At 41.1% G+C, this 18,961-nt stretch overlaps 1 protein-coding gene across 2 annotated transcripts in view; it reads left to right on the top strand.

Annotated features, from left to right (window-relative positions):
* The first annotated feature begins 27 nt into the window (after positions 1-27).
* Smg6 (SMG6 nonsense mediated mRNA decay factor) overlaps positions 28-18,961 on the top strand; it is a 229,827-nt gene continuing 210,893 nt past the window's right edge. Inside the window, exons 1-8 of one of the 2 annotated variants that reach the window (XM_028759168.1) lie at positions 28-179; positions 3,092-4,844; positions 5,457-5,649; positions 6,179-6,289; positions 8,387-8,493; positions 8,740-8,818; positions 17,228-17,338; positions 17,717-17,929. In XM_028759168.1, the coding sequence (XP_028615001.1) occupies positions 92-179; positions 3,092-4,844; positions 5,457-5,649; positions 6,179-6,289; positions 8,387-8,493; positions 8,740-8,818; positions 17,228-17,338; positions 17,717-17,929 (2,655 nt within the window). In that variant the 5' untranslated portion in view covers positions 28-91. Of the gene's footprint in view, positions 180-3,091; positions 4,845-5,456; positions 5,650-6,178; positions 6,290-8,386; positions 8,494-8,739; positions 8,819-17,227; positions 17,339-17,716; positions 17,930-18,961 lie in introns of those variants that run through there. The other variant, XM_028759169.1, reaches the window with a different exon arrangement.

Below are 18,961 nucleotides of genomic sequence, written 5' to 3'. Positions count from 1 at the left end.
AGTGGGTGAGCGCGCGCCGCCCGTCCGTCGTGGTTTCCTGACTGCGCGCGGCGGTGTCGGAGTCGCCGCAGCTGTAGCAGCCGCCGCGAAGATGGCGGAGGGGTTGGAGCGTGTTCGGATCTCCGCGTCGGAACTGCGAGGGATCCTGGCCACTCTGGCTCCGCAGGCCGGGAGCAGAGGTGAGTTGCGCCGCCCAGCTGCTGGGCCGGGCCTGCCCGCCCCGCCTCCCTCTCCTCTGCCTCCTCCCCGCCCGGTCCGCAGCGCTCCAAGCCCCCGCCCCTTCCCCAACAGCGCGCCCGGGGCCTGCGGCGGCCCCCGGGAGACTGCGAGTCTGGTTCTCAGCTCACTTGGATCCTTGGGGCAGAGCCCAGCGCGAGTTTCAGCCTCCACCCTCTTGCTCAGCGAGGCGCCGTGGTTGTTCTCCTGTGCCCTAACCTCACGCCAGCGCCTGTATTTCAGTCCTGAGGAGACACGAACTAGCTTGGGTGCTAGGGTCCGGTAGAGGCCCCGAGACGTATTGTTCCCCCCCAAAATAGTCTGTGTATGTGTACCTTTCCGTAGTCCTCAGTTCCGAGTCGGAGAGGAGAAGCTGGGGAAATTGAGGAGAAAGGCTTAACAGGCTAAGACTTCCCTTGCTCAATTTACAACCCTCCCACCCCCAAGGCTGGCTTCCAATGCTATGCCACTGGAGGGATCCTGGACCTCAGAGAGCTGACTCTGTTTTGTTTTGGTCTTGGCGTGTGTGGAGGCAGTTGTGATCAGAGAGAATGCTTAATTTGCCAGTCTCCATTCGCATCAAAAAAGCGCGAGAAATATTTTAGTGTCTCGCCTCTCCTTCATTAGCCAGTGTTGATTAGGATGACAGTTACAGTAAATACCTTCTCTAGGATTGTAGCTAGAATTTGTGAGGTTGGTTTTCATTGGCCAACTGAATTGGATTAACCAGGCTGTTTTCTCTCACTGCTCTGGAAAATAGTAGTCACCACCTCTCTTGGCTCCGCCCCAAAACTAAGTTTATAAGTTTACTCAGGCTGCTGAGGTTAAACGGCTTTATCTTGGTTCCCATTTGGTGAAGAAGCTAAACTTTTGCCAAGGCAGCAGTATCTTTTATTTTGTGTTTGTTTTTCTTTTGAAACAGAGTCTCATCTTGTAGCCAAGACTGGCCTTGAATTTACAGTGTAACACAGCCTGGCCTTGAGTTTGGATACTTTTCCTGTCTCAGTCTTCTGAGTGCTGGAATTATATGCATATACTCAACTTTCAAATCAAAAATCTAAAATTTTAGTTTTGCTCCCCCAACAAAAAGTGGGTATAGATACAGGCGTATAAATACTTGTCTATCAGCTTGTTTGCATTTGTATTTACATTATAATTCTGTACTAGCATTTTATATAACTTGAGTACTGGATAATATTCTCACCAGTTCCTGTCATTTATTAACTGTAGGTATTCTTAGTAGTCTCTCCACTGTAAGCAACATATACTTATCAAAAAAAAAAAAGCTGTTTACCACTCAGTGGAGCTTGGAGAGTGGTTTATAAAGCCCACTGTTGTTGTTGTTGTTGTTGTTCTTCTTCTTCTTCTTCTTCTTCCTCCTCCTCCTCCTCCTCCTCCTCCTCTTCCTCCTCCCCTTCCTCTTCTTCTTCCTCTTCCTCTTTCTCTTTTCCTTTGTTTTTGAGACAGGATCTCATATAGTCCAAGTAAGCCTCAAACTCTGTGGCCTTGAACTCTTGATCTTGCTGTCACTTCCCCAGTGCTAGGATTTGTAGGCATGGATTTGACTGGGTTCTGATATTCTTGAGTCCTTTGGTCCTTTGAGAGCATGTCACAATCCGTCCATTGGTGCCTAGGCAAAGCTCCTCTAGTGGAACCTCTTTTTCTTCTTATATTCTGTCATCATAGTAGCAGTTAGTCTCAGTATTCTAATGACATAGTCTAGGCAGTATTTTCTTGAAATGATTCTGTTGGGTGTTGTTAAAGACTTGGTGCGGATGAATGGTGTTGAAGATTGTAAAAGGAATTGTTTACAGTTTGCTTCTGTAGGAGGTATGTGATTGGGGTGTTGGTATCCTAAAGTTGTAGATTTGTTGTGATCAAGTTCACACACTGAAGTTGCACATAGTTTCTCAGAGATATCTTAGGACTGAGGCTTGCTATGCATACCACTCTACTATGTGTCTGTATGTGTAAATATATTTTTACATATGTAATATAGTTAGTAAATAAAGATGTAATATATGATACATATATACCAGTAAATACAATTATGTAATGTTGGGGGTTGCTTCTAGTGGCCTCCTATATGTGAGGCAAATACTGTGCCACTGGGCTCTATTTCCTTCTCCATCCTAATATGGTAAAAGAATTTAGTCACCTAGAAAAATATTACAGACAGGAGGAAATGCTAGCCAGGTGTGATATACACTCTTGCAATCCAGAACTTGGATGGCTGAGGCAGGAGGACTGTGAGTTTGAAGTCTTTTAGGGATATATATGGTGAGAACCTGACTCAAAAAAGAAGGAAGAAAGAAAGAAAGGAAGAAAGGAAGAGGGGTTCAGTGATTAAGAGCACTGACTTCTCTTTCAGAGGTCCTAAGTTCAATCCCAGCAACCATATGGTGACTCACAGCCATCGATAATGGGATCCGATGCCCTCTTCTGGTGTGTCTGAAGACAGCGACAGTATATTCATAGACATAAAAGAAAAGAAAATAAAGAAAGGATGTGTAGACAGAATAATTTAACGGCTGAACATGTTAGAGATTTTTGATTCTGAAATAGTGAAGTAGTTTGGGATCTGAATAGGAATATGACTTAGATACATCAAGAGAATACATCTCCTTCCTGTTTCCATGACTCAAGTACGTGTAACTCAAACACAGTTAAATTCTTAGCCTCACTGCTTACTAAACACATATAACTCCAAATTTCTGCCTTTATAGAAATGTTCTTTCCTGACCACCAGTATTACCATTTGTAAATTGGATTTGTAGTTCTTGCTTATTTTTGTTATTGTTGTTGTTATATAATGAGAATGACAACTTTCCCTCCCTCTCTTCTCCATTATTCTTTTCTTCTGTCACCATAATAGAAAACATGAAGGAACTAAAGGAACCGAGACAGCGCAAAGATAATAGGCGCCCAGATTTGGAAATCTATAAGCCTGGACTTTCTCGACTAAGGAACAGACCTAAAACTAAGGAGGCTTCTGGGAATGAGGAATTTAAGGATGAGGTTGTGAATGACAGAGATTCTTCTGCTGTTGGGAATGATACACAGCTTATTAAAGTTTGCAAGGAATTGGACAGCCAACAGCAAAATGGCCCTATAGATGCAGAAAATAGTCAGGCACAGGAGACTTTCTCAAAGACTGTTGGACTAGAGGACCGAAGTCTAAAAATCATCAAGAGAATCAAGAAACCAGACCTGCAGATCTACCAGCCTGGAAGGCGATTGCAAACTGTTACCAAAGAGTCAGCAGGCAGGACAGATGAAGACGAGCTCCTCAACCAGGTGGAGCAGTTGAGGATGGAGGAGGATGAGTGTAAGGGAGACGTTACAAAAGAAGAAGTTATAAACAAACCGGATAAAACCGAGATAGAAAAGGGCCAAAGTAATGACCGTGTAAGAACTACCAAGGGAGAAAAGGGGAAAAAGATTGAAAAGGGGGAGGGGTCAAAGAAAGTGACTGATGACTCTGTCCAAGGAAAGCCTGGCTCTGTAAAGAGGTACTCTCGGTCAGACAAGCGGAGGAACCGCTGCCGCACTTGCAGTACCAGCTCAGCTGGTAGCAACAACAGTGCGGAGGGAGCTGGCCTGACCGATAATGGATGTCGCCGTCGGCGCCAGGATCGGGCCAAGGAGAGGCCACGACTGAAGAAGCAGGTATCTATGTCCTCGACTGATTCTTTAGATGAGGACAGAGTTGATGAGCCTGATGGATTAGGGTCCAGGAGGAGCTTAGAAAGGAAGAAGCATTTAGAAAGAAATTGGTCTGGCCATGGTGAGGGTGAACAGAAAAGCAATGGTAAAGAAAATCGAGGCACCCTTCGTGTCACTTTTGATGCAGAAACCATGAGTAAAGACTCCCCTGTGGTAAGGTCAGCCAAGGAGAATGTGGATAGAATGAGGTCTGACAAAGCAAGCAGTGGGGGTAAGGGCTCTGAGAAGCAGGAGTTCAGAAACCCGAAACAAGAACTCCGAGATCGGGGTCGTGGTATTCTGATTCTGCCTGCCCATACTGCCCTATCTGTCAGTTCATCCGGTTCTCCAGAGTCTACACCTTTGGGACCTCGACTTTTATTTGGATCTGGTAGTAAGGGATCTCGGAGTTGGGGCCGTGGAGGCACGACTCGCCGACTATGGGATCCAAACAATCCTGATCAGAAGCCTGCTCTGAAAAGCCAGACACCTCAGCTACATTTTTTGGACACTGATGATGAAGTTAGCCCTACATCTTGGGGTGATTCACGTCAGGCCCAAGCATCTTACTATAAATTTCAAAACTCTGACAACCCCTATTATTACCCTCGGACACCAGGCCCTGCCTCTCAGTATCCCTATACAGGCTATAGCCCTCTGCAATATCCAGTGGGCCCTACAAATGGTATGTATCCAGGGCCTTACTACCCAAGCTATCCTGCCCCCTCAGGACAGTATGTATGTAGCCCTCTCCCTGCTAGTACCATGAGTCCTGAGGAAATAGAACAGCACGTGCGGAACATGCAGCAACAGGAGCTCCATAGGCTTCTCCGAGTGGCTGACAACCAGGAACTGCAGCTCAGCAACCTGCTTTCCCGGGACCGCATCAGCACTGAGGGCATGGAGAAGATGGCTCAGCTCAGGTACTGAATGTTCTTTCCTACTGTCTTGCTTAGAGAGAAATGGACAGCTGTAGGGCTCCTGTGGCTGAGGAAGGTAGAGGATTTTTAGGTCAGCCACTGAGTATTACCTGCCTTTCACATGAATCCCTACCCCCAACAACCCCACTTGGGCATGAACCTCAAGTCTGGAGTCTTGTTCATCTTGTATTAAGTGGCCTACCACTAAGCCACACTTGAATCCCCTTTACATTGATTTTTATAAGCAACAGCAGGCAGTTGGGAAAATAAGTTTTAATTCTAGTCTTAAAGCTGAGTATATTTTTTAGCTTAAAGGAAAAAATGTCTCTAAGGGAACATATAATTTCCAGAATGTCAATTTCAGCTTGCACCAAAGAGCTTATCAGCTCTTCAGTGTAGGTGTACACATATAGCAATATGCTATTTTCCTAGACATAAGTATGTTTAGAAGACATTCTGTTATGTAGAATAGGACCCAGTATGAGTAGGACGCCTGGTCATAGTTCAGATTTCTTGTCAGGAAGGGGAGGTGGTTGGTTTGCAGGAGGTTTATATCTTGGGTATAGCCTTCCCTGTGATGTATTGAAGCTAGACTTTACATGAATTTTATTCCAGAACTGAATTACTGCAGCTGTACGAGCGCTGTATTCTCTTAGATATTGAATTCTCTGACAATCAGAATGTAGATCAGATCCTGTGGAAGAATGCTTTCTATCAGGTGATTGAGAAATTCAGGCAGCTTCTCAAGGATCCAAATATTGAGAACCCAGAACAGATTCGGAACAGACTCTTGGAGCTCTTAGATGAGGTAAACATCATTATCATTATCGTTATCATTATCATTATTAATATGTTCTCAGGATAAAGTCTGAATCATTCTTTATTTTGTCTTTTCTACTGGAGATGTTTTAGAACAGAATATTGCCAAAACCTTTATATTTTTTTCTTGCATTTAGACCTGGTCTACCTGTATTACTTCTTTTGAAGTATACTTACAGACAATTGGAGCTACTTTTTTTTTTTTTCCATTGCTCAACTGCTGAACTACATCTCCAGACCCAGAGTTACTTTTGAACTTGAAAACTTTCTGAATGAGAGCAGTAGGGGTGGAAGGAATGAGAGCTGAAAGAGGTGGGGAGTGGTAAATGAATCATATCTTTTAAAACATGGGAGGCTTACTATAAACTGTTGCTGAGATTACTTGATGGCCTCTAGTACCTTTTATATAGACTATCTGGACATTGATAGATTGTTAAAGGGTCATTTGCCCCAGGATCTGGTAAGTAGATGAGAAAAACTGATTGATTCAGTGTTTTTTTTTTTTTTTTCCTTTATAGGGCAGTGACTTCTTTGATAGTTTGCTTCAGAAACTACAGGTTACTTACAAGTTCAAACTGGAGGACTACATGGATGGGCTTGCCATTCGAAGCAAGCCTTTACGGAAAACAGTAAGCTAGTTTCTTTCTTTAGTTTAAATTTATTCATCTAGGTTCAGCTCAGCGGTGCACACCTTTAATCCCAGTACTTGGGAAGCAGAGACAGATCTCTGTGAGTTCAAGGCAAGCCTGGTCTACATAGTGAATTTGAGGACTATTTGGACTATTTGGGAGGACTCAAACAAAAATGTATTCATCTAATTAGTAAATATTTATCTAGTGCCAGTTATGGCCTAGACAGTGTGCTGGGTATTGAGTGAATAATATAGTGTGATAGAGGAACAGATAACAATCATAAGTAGGACACTGTGGTTGGTATATGTCAGTAATCCTGGGTTAGAAGTTCAAGGCCAGCCTTGCTACATAGTTCCAAGCATGTCTGGGCTATATAAAATTCTGTTTGAAAAACAAAAACCAAATTGTAATGTCATATATACTATGATGCATTTCACACTTGTAATCTAAGCACTTGAGAAAATGTAGCAGGAGGATTGCCATGAGTTTGAAACCAGTCTTGGGTACATAGTGAGTTCTAGAGTAGTCTGAACTACAGAGTTGAGATCATGTCTCAAAAGAAAACAAGGAGGCTGGAGAGATGACTTAGTTATTAAGAACACTTGTTGCTCTTAGCAGAAGACCTGGGTTTGGTTCCTAGCATCCACATGACTACTTACAACCACCTGTAACTGCAGTCCCAGGGGATCCAGTGCTGCCATCTGACTTCTGCAGGTACCTGCGTGCAAGTGCTGCACATAAACACGTATGGACAAAACACCAACTCACAAAATAAAACATTTTTTAAAAAAGATTTGTTTTATGTATATGAGTACACTATAGCTGTCTTCAGACACACTAGAAGAGGGCATTGGATTCCATTACAGATGGTTGTGAGTCACCATGTGGTTGCTGGGAATTGAACTCAGGACCTCTGGAAGAGCAGTCAGTGCTCTTAACCACTGAGCCATCTCTCCAGCCCCCAACTTTTTAGTTTTTTAGTTGTTTTGAGACAGAATCTCAATGTATAGATCAGATATCCTGGAATTCATTGTGTAGTTCTGGCTGGTTTTGAAATCCAGATCTGCCTGCCTAAGGCTTCAGAGTGAAGATTATAAGTGTGTACCCCCATGCCTTATGGGGTGATCTTTTGTTTTGATTTTATTATTTTTTAATCTATGGTCTGTCACTGAATATGGAGCTCACCACTTTGGCTAGACTGGATGGCTGGCAAGTTCAGCTAGCCTCCCTGCCTACTACAATAGGCACATGGGGCCAGGCTCAGCTTTTATATGGGTGCTGGGAATCCAAACTCAGATCCTCATGCTTGTGCAGCAAGTATTTTACCTATGGACCATCTCTCCAGCTCCTAGAATAAATATTCTAAAAATTTGGTTTTAGTTTTATTTTATGTATTTTGGCTACATGTATGTCTGTGCACCATGTGTGTGCCTGATTTCCACTGAAGTCAAAACAGGGCATCAGAGTGCCTGGAACTGGAGTTACAGATGACATTGAGCCACCATGTGGGTTCTGGGAACTGAATGAACCCTGCTCTTCTGCAAAAGCAAGAAGTGCTCTTAGCAATTGGGCCATTTTTCCAGTCCCTGTGTATTTTTAAACACAGACAAGGAAACCCAGTTTCAGGCATTCCAAAGGCTTCCTTGAGATTTTAGAGGTTGCGTGACTTACAGTTTTAGAATGTACTTTTCCATTTGTGTGGAATTCAGAGTAGGAATTGCCACTCTCTTTTTTTTTTTTTTTTTTTTTTTTTTTTTTGGTTTTTCGAGACAGGGTTTCTCTGTATAGCCCGGGCTGTCCTGGAACTCACTCTGTAGACCAGGCTGGCCTCGAACTCAGAAATCCGCCTGCCTCTGCCTCCCGAGTGCTGGGATTAAAGGCGTGCGCCACCACCGCCCGGCCGAATTGCCACTCTCTTAAGTACTGTATCATGTTGTTGGCTGTATTTTAAGTGTTCAAGGTTAGGTTGAGAACTTGACTTTTTGAGGTCTGTGTTTTACCTTGTCATTATTTTATTAGATCTCACTCATTTTTTTTCTTTTTTTTTTTTTTGTGTTTCTTGGGTGCTGTACTAACCAGTTGTCTCTTCTGTAGGTGAAATATGCCTTGATCAGTGCTCAGCGAAGTATGATTTGCCAAGGAGATATCTCTAGGTATCGGGAGCAAGCCAATGATACAGCAAACTATGGGAAGGCTCGCAGGTACTTTTTACCTCTCAGCTCATGATGTCTCTTCCCTGTGTGGCAAGGCATGTATCTGGCCAATTGAGCTACCTCTCATAGGCGATTTCTTATAGTTGTCCCTAATTGGTCCCTTTAATCGTGTTTGACCTCGCAAGGGCTACATCTAGTTAACTTTCTAGTCTATGACTTAAGTAGAAGTGCTATGAGGATGGACTGGGAAATAGTTGATAGGAGTTAGCATTTCATTGTGTTTTTCTATTCTAGTTGGTATCTGAAGGCCCAGCACATTGCTCCCAAGAATGGGCGCCCCTATAACCAGTTGGCTTTACTGGCAGTGTATACGGTAAGAAATCCCATGGATAAGGGAGTTATTTCCTAAGCAGTTCCTTATCTTTTGAGCTAAAGTTTGTTTTACTATGTAGCCCAGCTTCAGATTTGTTATTTTTGCTTTAGCCTCCTAAGTGCTGAGATCAAAGGGATGTTGTACCACACCACAAACAAGTTTATTAAGAGACTTGTTTAATTTGTATTATTATATTTGTTTCTTGTTGATTTATTAAATGTGTGAAGATATGCTTGTAGAGATCAGAAGACTTTAAGATCTGCTTCTGTCTTACCATGAAAGTCTCAGAGATTGTACATGCTGAGCCTCTTGCTAGCCTCGGAATTTATTTATTAATTTACTTCTTTATTAATTTATCTGTTTTGTTTGTTTGTTTGGTTGGTTGGTTGGTTTGGGCTTTTTGAAACCAGCTTTTGTGTAGCCCTGGCTATCCTGGAACTCACTCTGTAGACCAAGCTGGCCTTGAACTCAGAGAGATCCCCCTGCCTCTGCCTCCCAAGTGCTTGAATTAAATGTTTGCACTACAATGCCCAGCTTTATTTTTATTCTGTTACTTTTAGAAATATGGAATGATTCATTCTTATACAGGGACCATGCTAATCTTTGTATTGTTCTAATTTTCATGTATGTCTTACCATAATGAGCACTGGATTTATTTATTTCCTCATTTATTATTAGTTTTCTTTTTTTTTTTTTTAAGGCAGGGTTTTACTGTGTAGTCCTGGTTGTTCAGGAACTCATTCCTTAGACCAGGATGGCCTACAGAGATACACCTGCCTTTGCCTCCTGAGCACTGGAATTAAAGGCATGCGCCACTACTGTCCTACACTGGATTTATTTTTAAACAGATTCTTATTTTGTAGCCCAGGCTTACCTTGAAGTTGCATGCCTTTCAAATACTGGGCTGGAAAGCATGCACTATCATATCTAGTTTAAAATAGGGATTTTTTTTTAAATTTTTTATTTTATATATATGAGTGTTTTGCCTTTGTGTGTTTGTGCACTATGTGTGTACAGTGCCCTCAGAGAACAGAAGAAGGTATTAAATATTTTCGGACTGGAGTTACAACTTGTGAGCTGTCACATGGGTGTTGGGAATCGAAGCTTGGGTCCTCTGTAAGAATAGCCCGTACTTTTAATTGATGAACAATCTCTCTAGCCTTATAAATTCAATTTTGATAGCATCAACTCCAGATTGATTTCTTCCTATCCTTGGCCAAAAACCAGCCCTTTCATTCAGTCTTTCATTCTCAAACTCCTTTTGTTGCTCTCTCTTTTTAAAATATACCTGTATTTATGTATGCACATGTGAATGTGTGCCAGCCCCTGTTTGAATATGAGGATCATAGGACAACTTGAAGTATGGTTTCTCTTTTACTACCATGTGGGTTCAAAGGTTCAAACTTCGGTCATTAGGGTTGGTGGCAAGTGTTTTATCCACTGAGCTATCTCTTCAAGCCTTGCTTCTGATACTTTTCAGTGAGTTGTCAGAGGACCCACACTTTGGTTGGCTTACTTCATACCTTCACTCTACTGCGTTTTATTTTCCTAAAGAAATGGCACTCTCCAGCAAACAACAGCTTGTTACTCTACATCTCGTTACCTTTTCTTTTCCTAGGCTGCTCTAGAAAGAAGGTAAGGACTCTTTACTTCCCTCCCTTAAGGGTCTCACTCAGCCTCAGCATTCAGATCTTCTTTCCCCAGATGTCTTTTTTGAGACAGAGTCTCATTGAGTAGCTCTGGCTGGGGGGGTGAGGTGGGGGGGTGCTCTGACTGGCTGAGAACTCAATATATAGACCAGGTTAGCATCAAACTCAAGAGACTGTCTGCCGTCCCAATGCTGGGATTAAAGGCTGAGCCACCATGCTGTGCTTGCCCAGATCTCTTGACACTCCTAACTTTTTGTCTAAAGTGGCTACTTAGCAGATACACTTGAACACACCTCTCTATATTTTACCAACTTCCTTTGAATGTGGTTCTAATCAGGAGAAATAGACCTTGGGAACTGAGAGGGTTCTAGGCCAGAAGCTGAAAGAAGAGAAAAAGATGTGGATGAGGCAGCTATAAAAAATAGCTAATGTGATGATCAGCAAAGAGAAGGGTCAGTCCATATCTCCCATCCTTCTCTGTCCTTCCTCCCTCCCTCTCCTTTCTGTCTAGTTTTCTGTACTTTTCTTTTCTTGACAGGATTTTGCTGTATTGCTTAGGCTGTTAGTTATTTTCCCAAGCCTCTCAAGTGCTGGGATTGCAAGTCATGAACCACTGTACCAGGCTCTTGTATTTGTTTTTGCATTGGCTTTGTTATTGTTGTTAAGGAACAGGGTTTTGCATAACCCAGGCTGGCCATGAACTTGCCATATAGCTGAGGATGACACTAAATCCAGTTTTCTGCCTCTGCTTCCCCAGTGCGGTGATTATAGGCCCATGCCATGCCCATTTTTATCTGGTGCTACAGATCAAACCCAGGGCTTTATGCATGATAGATAAGCACCTACCAACTAAACTGTATCTAACCCCTATGACGGATGCTTAACAGCTTCTAAAATCATTGCCCAAGCAAGCAATATTTGAATTTTTTTTACATTCCCCTTTTGTTCATAATGGAGTTTTTAAAAAGAAACTTTTGCTTATGGATTAAAATAGTTGATTAAATATTAACATTTACTGAAGCTCTTTTTTAACCTATAGAATCATCTTTTAGGGAAAAAAACAACTTGTTCTCCTTTTTTGTTTTCTGGTGATTTAAAAAAAATATTTTGCCTATGTGTATGTGTAGTGCATTTGTGAGTCGTTTGTGTTATGGAGAACAATATCTGGTAGTTAATTCTTTTCCTCCATTTTGTTGAGAAAGGGTCTTTCTTGTTTCTGTAAGCCAATCCACAGGCTTCTGGGTACTTCAGATCATGCCTTCCGTGTCTCACTGTAGAAGTGCTGAAATTAGAGATGCATGTCACTCCATTGTGTTTTTTGTTAAGTTTTAGGGATCAAACACAGGTCATCAAGCTTATGTGACAAGTACTTTTACCTACTGAGCCATTTTATCAACCCCTTTTGGTGTGGGTTCTTGTTTTGTTTTGTTTTGCGGGACAGGTTCTTACTCTGAGCCCAGGCTGGCCTGGAACTGACTGTGGTCTAGGCTGACCTTGATTTGAGGCAGTTCTCCTGCTTCTGTGGTGCTTAGGATTATGGACTTGAGCCTCTGTGCCTAACCCTTTTCTTGTCTATTGGCTACTCTTTTCAACTAATACCCCTTCTGTTTTCATAAATTATTTTTGTTTTGTCTTTGTGATGCATTGAGTTTCTTTAGAGTTGTTTACAAGAACATGGCTATCTTACAAATGTCTAATCTGAAAAAAATCTCCAACTAATAGCTGCATCCTTGAGGAAGGCCTTATAAATGCTAGGACATGGCTGGAGAGATGTCTCAGCGGGTAAGAACACTAGCTGGTCTTCCATAAGTCCTGAGTTCAATTCCCACCAACCACATGGTGGCTCACAACCATCTGTAACGGGATCAGATGCCTTCTTCTGGTGTGTCTGAAGACAGCTACAGTGTATTCATATAAATAAAATAAATAAATTAAAAAAAAATAAATGGTAGAACAGCATTTTTCCATTAAACTATGTGTACCTAATCCTTTAAATACATTAGCACATAAAATCCTTTTTTATGTGGTCATTGGCCATTTACATTTTATTAAGAGAAATGTCTATTGAAATAATTTGTCATCTGAAAATTGAGTTACTAGGCTGGAAAGATGGCTCAGTGGCTAAGAGCACTGACTACTTTTCTATAAGACCCAGGTTCAGTTCCCAGACCCATAGCAGCTCAGAGCTATCTGCAATTACAGTTCCAGAGAATCAGAAGCCCTCTTATGTCATTTGTAGGTACCAGGCACACACATGGTTATACAGGTAAATATGCAGGCAAAACACTCATCACATAAAATAAAACAATAAAAATTGAGTTACCTTTTTTCTTGAGCTGTATGAGTTCTTCAGATAGTCTAGGTACTAGACATTAATAATGAGAAGCAACCAAAGGGAAGACGGGCTTATTTTAACTCATAGTTTGAGGGTATAGCCCAGAGAAGATATGGCAGGAGCTGCTTACATCGTACTCCCAGTCAGGGGACAAAGGGGAATGAATGCTGGTACTTTGCTGGCTTGCTCCTTTTTACATTCAGTTTGAGGACACATTTACCCCCTTCCACAGAATGTTGTCACCCACATATAGGCTGGTTCTTATCTCAGTTAAATGTGGCAGGAAGCATCCTCACAGATGTAACCAGAGGTTAGTCCAAATCCCATCAAGTTGATAATCAAGAGTAACCATTACTGTGTCCTTTCAGGACCTTGCATGGGTGCTCTTTTACAGAGCTACATTTTCATTGTTAAAGGCACTGTACTATTTCCTTATACTATTGTTAGTACTTTTTGTAGGCAGGGCAGCGTTTGAGACAGGGCCTCATGTAACCCAGTTAGCCTGGAACTTAGCATTTAACTAAGGATGCTTTTGAATGATTTATCCTACTGTCTCCCTTCCCAGGTTTGAGATTACAAGGGTCTTACCATAGGCTGAAAACTAAGTGATGCATGGCTTTATTTCTAAATTGTCAGCTCTCTCTCTCCAGTGCTCCATGTTTGCTTTATGCCAGTACAACTCCTTTATCTGTTGTAGGTCTGATAAAAGTATGAAAATGTTAGCCTTCTATCTCTTCTTTTTCTAGATTGTTTTCACTGTGTGGAGTCCCTTAGAGTTTTGTATGGGTTTTAGGACTAGCTTTTTGTATTTGTATTTAATTTGTGTTTGTACTGTAGCAGTCATTGGAATTTTGGTTAAGTAATGAACTTGTAGGTTTCTTTGGAAGCTCTTTTATCTTTTTTTTTAAATTTTTTTTTAATTTTTTTTTTAATTTTTTTTTTTATTTTTGGTTTTTTGAGACAGGGTTTCTCTGTGTAGCCCTGGCTGTCCTGGAACTCACTCTGTAGACCAGGCTGGCCCCGAACTCAGAGATCCGCCTGTCTCTGCCCCCCAAGCGCTGGGATTAAAGGCGTGCGCCACCACCGCCTGGCGCTCTTTTATCTTTTAACAGCCTAACAAGATGCATCTTTGTTTACTTAGGTCTTTAAAATTGTTTAGCACTGTTTTTTAGTGTTCTTTAGAGCATAATTATTAGCTTTCCTTGGTTAAATTTACTCCTAAACAGATTATTTTTCTTGGTACTGTTGATTAAAAAAATGTGCCTTCACTTCTTTCTGGATTACTTGCTGCTCAAGTAAACTTCATGGAGGAAGTTTGCCACACTTCCTCCATGGGTTTTACCATTCTGGTCAAATTGTTATTTTTCTTTTAGAGATTTGGGACCCAGATTAGTGAGTGCTTCCTTTCAGTTTTTCCTTCCTTTGTCTCTTAACATTTTTCAACTTTTCTATCTCCTCCAATAAATCATTCAATGAACTTCATGTGTTGAGAACATGCTTGTGTGTAATGGTTTTCAGGGTTCTGTGAGTGAAAACATAGATGATGTGGTTTCTTCCTTAAAACAAACTTCATTTATTGTTAGATACACAATTATTTTGTGTTAAACTTTAAAAAAATGCTGCAAATTAAGATACATTTGGCAAGAGACAGGAGAGATGATCTTGAGCAGTGGCTCAACCTTCCTAATGCTGTGATCCTTTAATACAGTTCCCCATGTTGTAGTGAACCTCCCAGCCATAAAATTATTTTCAGTGGTATTTCATAACTAATTTTGCTACTGTTATGAATTATAATGTAAATATCTGGTATGCAGGATATCTGATATGCAACCCCTGTGAAATGGTCCTTCAACCCCAAAAGGGGTTGTAACCCAAAGGCTGAGAGCTGCTGGCCTAGCGGTTAAGAAATTTTGCTGCTCTTGTAGATCAGGATTGGTTCTCAGCATTCATCTGGTGGTTTCTAACCTGCTGTTACTCAAGTTCCAGAGGTTCTGACACCCTCTTCTGCCCTTTGCTGTTACTGTGTTCATGTACATTATCCTTCACACTTGTATCCTTCATCATTCTCCAACACACATGTATATGAATAATTAAAAGGAAAGAAAATAAAGTAAATATGGCTCAATGATAGCTTTTTTTTGAGATAAGATTTTGTTTACTTGTTTGTTTGTTTTCGGGGCAGGGTTTCTCTGTGTAGCCTTGGCTGTCTTGGAACCAGGCTCTCTAGAACAGGTTAGCTTTGACTCAGAGATCTAAATATGTCTGCCTCCCTAGTGCTGGGATTAAAGGTGTTGCCACCATAGCCCTGTAAGACGATCTTGTGTAGCCCAAGCTAGTCTTGAACTTTCTATGTAGTCATGGATGATCCTGAATGATTCTGATCTTCTCAAATTCTTGGCTCTCGGTCTCTACTTTCAACCACAGTGGTAGATACTGATTTCAAGTTGTATCTCAGTTTTAGAAATGCTTAAATGTAAAAAGTAGAGTTGATAAAATAGTTTGAAATTAAGTGAGTTGGTGTAAGTAGAGATTAGTTTGAATTGGTATGATACTAAAAATATCTAAATATAATTGTGTTTCAGATGTGCTGGCTATCTGTATGAATTTTGGAACTTTATATTCACAGGAATCACATGTGCAAATATTAGCATTTTGCAAATAAGTAGACCTCTCTTGGTAAACCATATTTAATAAATATGGAACCAAATTCAAACTCAGACATTTGACCTTAAAACCTGGGCCAATAGCCACGCTAGATAAATGTTAGATTAAAAACTTCGAAAATAAGGAGATGCTGAGAGAAAAGATTTTTTTTTAATGTTTTGAGACATTAATGGGGAATGGTGAAAATGTATATGATGTAGGAGAGACACTACAATGGTCTGATACTTTCCTTTGTGCTTTCATTGTTGTCAGCCTGTTTGCCTGTCTGCATATCTTCCTTCCATCCGTCTATCTGTCTGTCTGTCTGCCCCTCTTCCTGCCTTCCTCCCATGTGGAACTGAATCCAGAAACTCTTTGTTTTGAGCTACACTTTGAGCCACTCCCACTGCCTTTTCTCTGAAGTGTGTATGCTCTGGTTATACCTGGACTTAAGCAGTCCTCCCATTTCTGCATCTATAGTGGCTGGGATATAGGTCCATGCTACTATTCTCAGCCTCCTTTAGTCTTTTTTTTTTTTTTTTTTTTTTTGTCTCTACATAGATAGCTCTAGCCTGTCCTGGAATTTGTTGTATAGGCTAGGCTGGTCTCAGTTCACAGAAATCCGCCTGTCTCTGCTAAGATTAAAAGCATATGCCACTCTACTTGGCATTTTACTTTATTTTTTTCCTTATAAAATAATCACAAAATGTTAATATGATAAATTTATTTAATAATTTCTACAGAATATTCAGTATACCTAAACTGTAAACAATTGGCCTCATTAAATACAGCTAAGCTCAAGGCAAGTGATCATTATCACATTATAAGTAATAGATACTATCTCTAAATCTAAAGATACTCTTCAAGGATCCTAGTATTCCTGTATTAAAAGTGAGCATGGGCCAGCAGAGTGGCTCCACAGGTAACAGCTTACCTGCAAACCTGACTACCTAAATTCAGTCCTTGGGACCAATGTGGTGGAAGGATAGAACTGACTCCTGAAAACTGTCTCTGACCTCTACACATATGCTGAGGCGTGTACTTGTGGCTGGGATCTTAGGAAAATTGTTACCTAGCTTTTCTAAAGTCTCAGTCAAATCCTGAATGAGCTAGTGTTTGAATCTGCATCTGTCTAGCTCAGAATTTCATTATAGCATACTGAATAATGACAGTAGCCAATGTGAAGAGGATTGAATATTCTCTAAAAACAAAACATAATTGCTGTTTATATTTTAAGGGATTTCTTTGTTCATTTTTCTTCCATATGAATATATTAAAGCACCTCTGCATATAAGATAAAGAACCATGCTGGTCAAGAAAAACTCATGGGTGTGATTACCTTGACTTTTCGAGTGGATTGCATTCTGGTTCTTGCTGGAATTTCTTACAGTTGGAGGGATAGGGCAGGAGAGATAATACTGTTTCTTGTATCATCTGGGTATTCTGGTGTCAAAGAAAGCTTAGCTTGGCCAGGTGGTACAAATGGATATCCAGCTATCCAGGTGGGGAGGGGAAGCTTAGACAGTAGGGTCACAAGTTCAAGGCCTGCTTGGATTACAGAAGTTTAGGTAGGTACCAGATTGAGTAGGTTAGTGAGATCCTACCTCAAAGTATACTTTTTAAAAAAAAACTGGGGCTATAGTTCAGTGGTAGGGCATATGCATTGTATGTGCAAGTCCCTAAGTTCAATCACCAGTACTTTTTTATAAAAGAGAGGAACAAACAAACAAACAAACAAACAAAACAATCAGTTGACCAAGTATATTTGACTTCTTTCTACAGAGGAGGAAGCTTGATGCTGTATATTACTATATGCGCAGTTTAGCAGCCAGCAACCCTATCCTGACTGCCAAGGAGAGTCTCATGAGTTTATTTGAAGAGACTAAACGAAAGGTAAGTAAGAGTGCACGTGGGCCTATTCTTCCTAGGAGAATGCATGTCTTCTGGTCTGAAGTGTGTGAGGAGATGACAAAGCACATCTTTACATAGACCCTCTGGGCTTCACTGATAGATTGTCAGTTAGCCCCTGCAAAGAACAGATATTAAAATCGACCTTCAGGAGGGCTTTCAGGGCCTTTAGAGTGTACCTGTTCCATGGCATCTAGTTCACAGAATTAGTGAAATCTATATGGCAGCAGAGATGGTGTCTGCCACTTTGGTACGGTGGCAGAAGCCTTAGACTTTTACAGTCTTAGGACTGTAGACACAGATGATAGAAGGGTTTTCCATTAGCTGACTAGGAGAGTCTGAGCTTGTGTGTTTGTTGTATAGGCGGAACAGATGGAAAAGAAGCAGCATGAGGAATTTGATCTGAGCCCTGATCAGTGGCGTAAAGGAAAGAAGTCTACTTTCCGGCATATTGGGGATGACACTACTCGCCTGGAGATCTGGATTCATCCATCACATTCTCGGTCCTCCCAGGGCACAGAGTCTGGGAAGGATTCTGAGCAGGAGAATGGTCTGGGCAGCCTGAGTCCCAGTGATGTAAGTTCCCGAAAACAATGTGATGTAGTGAGCCAGACTAGCTCAGCAAGTCTGGCTGCTCCAGGTCATGTAATTCTGTGCAAGCTGGGGCTGAGGCATAGACAGGTTCCAGCTTTAAGATATTTATCGATTTAAAGAAAAAGGATCTTATTTTGTATACCAGGCTGGCCTGGAACTCACTATGTAACCCAGACTGGTCTCTAACTTGTGACAATCCTCTTATCGGACTTGCTCATATAGGGGTGAGCCACAATGATTAGCACCCCCCCATTTATTCTGGAGAATACTACCTACTAACTATAGGTTGGTTCCCTTCTGCCTCCTTGGTTCTCACAGATCCCTTTATCTTTAGCATGTGCTTCCCCTACTCACCACTATGTGGCACTGTAGAATTTAGTAAATGTGGAATTAGAAATTGTTTTGCTGCTTTGAGTTGAGCATCACCAATTTGTATGAGAATTTGCTGAGATTTATACTTCACTGAGATAATGTACTTAATCTTGGATGGCCTTCTATTTGGAGTATGAACTAAAGCATCATGGATAGGCTGGTTAGTCTGTTTTGTTATCAACCATTATTTATTTAGTTAGTTATTTATTTAGATTTGTTTAATTTTTATATGTGAAAGTTTTACTTGCATTATGTATATTATTATGCACTACATGAGAGTCTGGTGCCAGAGGAGGTAAGATAGGGTCAGATCTCCTGTATCTGGACTTAAAGAGGTTTTTGAGCCATCGTGTGGGTTCTGGGAACTGCAAGAATAGCCACTTCTCTTACCACTGAGCCATCTCACCATCCCTAAGCCTTTTATGAGGTAACCTCTTATGGTTTAGAATGTGCCAGGCTAACAATTCAGAAAATAACATCTTTCCTTGTTTTCAAAGTAGCATTCTAATAGAATGAGCAGTTAGTTAGTTAGGCTTAAATGTAATAGATTTTGTTTAGGGATATTTACCTGATTTTCTGTGAGCACAGTAGTCGTTTGTCTGTTGAAGTGTGAAGAATAGAAGTTACCTAAGGAGGAAGGAA

This window comes from Grammomys surdaster, unplaced genomic scaffold (genome assembly GCF_004785775.1).
Source record: "Grammomys surdaster isolate TR1022 unplaced genomic scaffold, NIH_TR_1.0 126278, whole genome shotgun sequence".
Classification (NCBI taxonomy): domain Eukaryota; kingdom Metazoa; phylum Chordata; class Mammalia; order Rodentia; family Muridae; genus Grammomys; species Grammomys surdaster.
The sequence above is the reverse complement of the archived record's forward strand: the minus strand, read 5'-3'. Positions and strand labels throughout refer to the sequence as shown.